Raw genomic sequence first — 4,691 nt, 5'->3', positions numbered from 1 at the left:
GAGTGTGTGTAGGTGCACACACGTGTGTGCGTGAGTGTATATGAGTGTAGGTGCATATATATAGGTGTGTGTGCATGAGTGTATAAGGGTGTGTATATGAGTGTGTGTAGGTGCACACACGTGTGTGCGTGAGTGTATATGAGTGTAGGTGCATATATATAGGTGTGTGTGCATGAGTGTATAAGGGTGTGTATATGAGTGTGTGTAGGTGCACACACGTGTGTGCGTGAGTGTATATGAGTGTAGGTGCATATATAGGTGTGTGTATGCATGAGTGTTTATGGGTGTGTATATGAGTGTGTGTGTAGGTGCATGTATGTGTGTGTATGAGTGTATATGAGTGTGTAGGTGCATATATAGGTGTGTGTGCATGAGTGTATGTGGGTGTTTATAGGAGTGTGTGTAGGTGCACATACGTGTGTGCGTGAGTGTATATGAGTCTGTATAGTTGCATGTATGTGTGTGTAGGTGCATGTGTGTGTGTGTATGGGTGTTACATGAGTGTATGTGGGTGTGGGAGTATGTGTTGCATCTCTACGCATCTTCCGAGTCCAGCCCCCTTTTTTTCCCTCCGCCATCCTGCCTCCCCTTTGAACAGGGGCATTCTCAAGTTGGAATACCTTTGGGGGTTGCAGCTCTTTGGTTGTCATCAGCCTGTGTCCAATAGTGCCCACCATCTCTACCAGAACCCAGCAGTGGTTCAGGTCCTTCCTGAGCTGGGACTTTGCTGGGCACCCCGTGCTCTGGGTGGTGTAAAGAGCAAGGGCATCCTAAGATGGTATGGATAGCTCTTCTCTGGCAACATCTTCCTCTCTTGGTCCAGCAGTCCCCAGCCTGTTCTGCTTTGAGACCCTGCGCTTGGTTTGGACACTATGTTCATTGCTCATTGCTGTTGGGGGCTCTCTTTTTCCAGTGGTTCCTGCGGAGCCCACAGACTCCAGCCTGACAGCTCTCTCAGGAGAAGGTGAGCAGAGGGGGACTGGCACACAACCCAAAAAACCATGTCTTGATTGTGCCACCTGCCAACTTGCTGGCTTCAGCTCTCCTGAAATGCCCCTGAGCAGCTTTGCTATGGAACTGCTTCAGGTGTGTTTCAGAGCCACTCCTATTCTTCCTGAGACCCAAGTCTCTTCTCTACTTCCCCAGCTTTCTCTCACACTCTCATTCCCACTCCTGTGGAACTGCCAAATAAAATGTAGGATGCCCACTCAGCTAGAGTTGAATTCCACATGAGCAACAAATACTTGTTTAGGATAAGTGTGTCCTAAATAGTGCACAGGACACACTTATACCAAAAAGTTATTCGTTATTCATCTGAAATCCAAATTTAGCTGGGCATCGTATATTTTCATTTGCTGAATCTGGCAAGCCTACACTGCAGGGAGATCAGTCTGCAAACCACCTCCACGGATGTTTGGTATTTCCCTCCTCTGTGACTGCTGTGGCTACAGCTACTCTAAGGTAGAAGCAGACGCCCTGGTACTGCTCACTCCTGGTCATCCTCCATGTGGCAAAGGGCATCTCAGCCCCAACGGCTCCCACACAGCCCTTGCCTTGGGGTCCAGGTCCAGAAAGAAAAGGAAATGTCACCCTCATCCAACCAAAGCTCCACCACACTTCCTGCCCAAGCAGTAACCATTCCCAGAATGACTGACAGCTGCAACTTCCATCCTCCTGCAGGAGTATCCCTAGCCCCAAACTTGAGGACATGCTGCAGGCTTCACAGCCCCATCAGACAACCACAAAATAGCCCCAAACTGGTAATTCTCTAAAGCATGAGTCCTTCAGCCTTAACTGTCATCACCTTGTGGCATGAAGAATTGAGAGTATTTGTCCCTGGGAAAGATGCAAAGGAACTGAGGTTTCTGGAGGAGTCTAAAGTCTCACTGGAGCAAGAGGGCGATGCCCACACACATTCACCCCCCACAACACACCTGTGGCCTGGGCAGTGCACACATGTGCCCTCCAGAGAAGGAGGCCACCTACATGTGGGCACAGAAAGTTAATCCCCCAAGTACAGGTGGGAGAGCTTGTGAGAAGAAGACACAAAGCTTGTCCCTGTTTTCACCATCATGTAATGAAATAATGATGTTTTAGAGTCAGGCAGATTTGGGGTCGAATCTCGGCTCTCCCATTTTTCAGTATTGTGCCCTTGTAAATGTGGTCTAACCTCTCTAAGCTTTGATTTTTTTTTTTTTTTTTTGTATAAAGCAGGGATTGGCAAGGTATTTTTGTAAAGGGCTAGACATAGTTACTATTTCAGGCTTTGTGGGCCACAGGATCTCTGTCACAACCACTCAGCTCTGCTGTTTCGAACCCAGAGCAGACACATGTAAATAAATGGGTACGGCTGTGTTCCAATAGATCTTTATTTACAAAAACAGGACAAGGGCTGGGACATAGTTTTTCAACCCCTGAAAAGGGATGATTATGCTCATTCTTTAGGGTGGCACAAGGATTAAATGAGAGCAAGCTTGGGGAGGGTCTGGACCAGCATTTTGTTCTAGGGTTTTGGTGTGGCTATAAAAAGCAGCACATACCATCAAATCAGATGCCGGATACAGGACAACTTGCTTAAAATATATAATCCTAATTCTCATACAGCCCTATGAAATAATTGCTGCAACTTCCATTTTAAGATAGCAAATTGAGATTCAGAGGTAAATTGTGACACAGAGCTGAGTGGCAGGACACCCAGTGGCTGGGATTTGAGGCCTCTTATGTTTTCGTTCTTACTTCTAGACCAAACTCCCTCTTAAGCTGCCTTGCCACAAGGAGCTGTTCCAACCAGGGGAGATAATGGCTCTCACTACCAAAGATGCTGTTCGCTGGTCTTTTTGCCCAACACGGGCCTGGCCCTAGTCTGGCCCCTTGTCTACTGAATTGAGACCTAACTGAGCCCCACCGTGGAGCCACACTCTCTGATCAGGTTGTACTGGGCCTTCTCTCCTCAGTCCTTGGCCCCCAAATCTGTTTCCTTTACAGGTGACCTCTGTTTGCTGTAGGCACCCAGCTGGATCAATAACTGAAGGTGGGCACTTTCTTTTCACAGTGGCTGCTGAGACCACAGCTGACAGACTGACTACTCTCTTGAGGACAAGTAAGCAGAGGGGACTTTGGAAGAAGACAGCATGGAACCCAGTGGAGAAATGCCATCTGAACACTTGTGTTGAGTTCTGGTGACCACTTCTCGACAGGGCTTAGAAGAATATTTCACAATATGTAGGAAACTGAGGCTCATGGAGATTAAAGTTCTGAGTCATTCAGCAAGTAGCTTGTCGGCCTATAAGCCCAGATTTCAGGCTGTAACACTGTTTTCTTTCCATCTCACAATAGTGACTCATGGAGAACACCATCTTATCTAAAAATATCTAGGCCAAAATTTCAGCAGCAGAATTAACCTAACCATTTACTTTGCTCATGCATAATACAAGCAATAATATAAAATTATATTATTATAGCCATGGATCTTTTATTAATAAGTATAAATAACTGATAACAATTATTTACTAATTACTAAGAACGAACAAGTAAGTAAATGGATTCTTTAGTAAGCAGGAAATGACATTGTTGAGGGCCTCCACGGGCCAGCATATTCTTAAGCCCCTTACATATGTTACTCCGAGTTATTTTTCCCTGGTCCTAGGAGGCCCATGATTATACCCATTTTACATATGAAGGAGAAGCTCTGAGAGGAAGGGCCATTTGCCCAGAGTAGCTCAGGTTAGAAGTCCTTTAGTTCTGAGGCTATAGGTTTTGCTTTTGAAGAGAACAATCTGCCCCAGCTGAGAATGGTCCAGATACTGCCTCTTTGACGGAGGTTTTGTATTCACCTCAGTAAACTTCAAAGCCTGGTTTTCGTATAACACCATCATAGTCTTGATCTTTGAGCACATTAAGTTTAAGACAGTTCCTTCCTTTCCAAAGAAGTTCTAAGCTGCCGTCTCTAGCTCTTCGTGGTACGGCCAGCAGTGAAACAGTAGCCTAGCATGGTGGTTAAGTGTCAACTTCAGCCAGGCTGCCTAGGTTTGCATCCTGCCACTTCCTAGTTCTGTGACCTTGAGCAAGTGACCTAACTTTTCTGTGTGTCTCCTTTCTCATCTCTGAATGAGGGTGAGCACAGTATTACCAATTCATGGGGTTGTCGTTAAGTGAGTTAATACTGGCAAAGCACTTAGTGCTGTGTCTGGCATGTAGTAGGGACTTCATAACTGTTAAACAACAACAAGCTCAATTTGCAGAAACACTGAGGCTCAGCAGTTTTCCTGGATCACAGAGTAAACAACTTCAGTCACACAATTCTGCTGTCTCTGTACTGCACGCTCCTCTGTTCAAAAATGTGATGTTCCTTTAGTGTTTCTTTTTTCCTCCAAATTCTGGAGAAGCTGGCATTCCCAAAATATTTCAACAGACTCACCAGCTTCCAGCCTGATGAGCTGCAGTTGTGTTTGCCAGCGAACCTGTGTCTGGGGTTTCCCTTTGGCTCAGCAGCGACTCTGGTGTCACTAGCTCTCCCAGGAAATCTCATGGTGGGAGGCGGATCAGGGACAGAGTGGAGAGCACAGACCTCCAGCACCCAGTGGGATGTGAGGCACCTCTGGAAACTAAGATGGGACAGGTGGGGGTAGACACTCACCCTGTCTCTCTTCTTTTGGGGGCAGAACCAGGCCAAGATCAGGAAAGCGTGGAAG

General features: G+C 46.5%; 1 protein-coding gene across 1 annotated transcript in view; it reads left to right on the top strand.

Annotated features, from left to right (window-relative positions):
- Positions 1-4,691, top strand: part of OC90 (otoconin 90) — a 43,763-nt gene that overhangs the window by 25,989 nt on the left and 13,083 nt on the right. The window contains exon 8 of the mRNA XM_008588571.1: positions 914-964. Coding sequence (XP_008586793.1) covers positions 914-964 — 51 coding nt within the window. The remainder of the gene's footprint in view (positions 1-913; positions 965-4,691) is intronic.

The sequence above is a fragment of the Galeopterus variegatus genome, unplaced genomic scaffold, assembly GCF_000696425.1.
Source record: "Galeopterus variegatus unplaced genomic scaffold, G_variegatus-3.0.2 Scaffold4901, whole genome shotgun sequence".
In the NCBI taxonomy this organism is placed as follows: domain Eukaryota; kingdom Metazoa; phylum Chordata; class Mammalia; order Dermoptera; family Cynocephalidae; genus Galeopterus; species Galeopterus variegatus.
The sequence above is the reverse complement of the archived record's forward strand: the minus strand, read 5'-3'. Positions and strand labels throughout refer to the sequence as shown.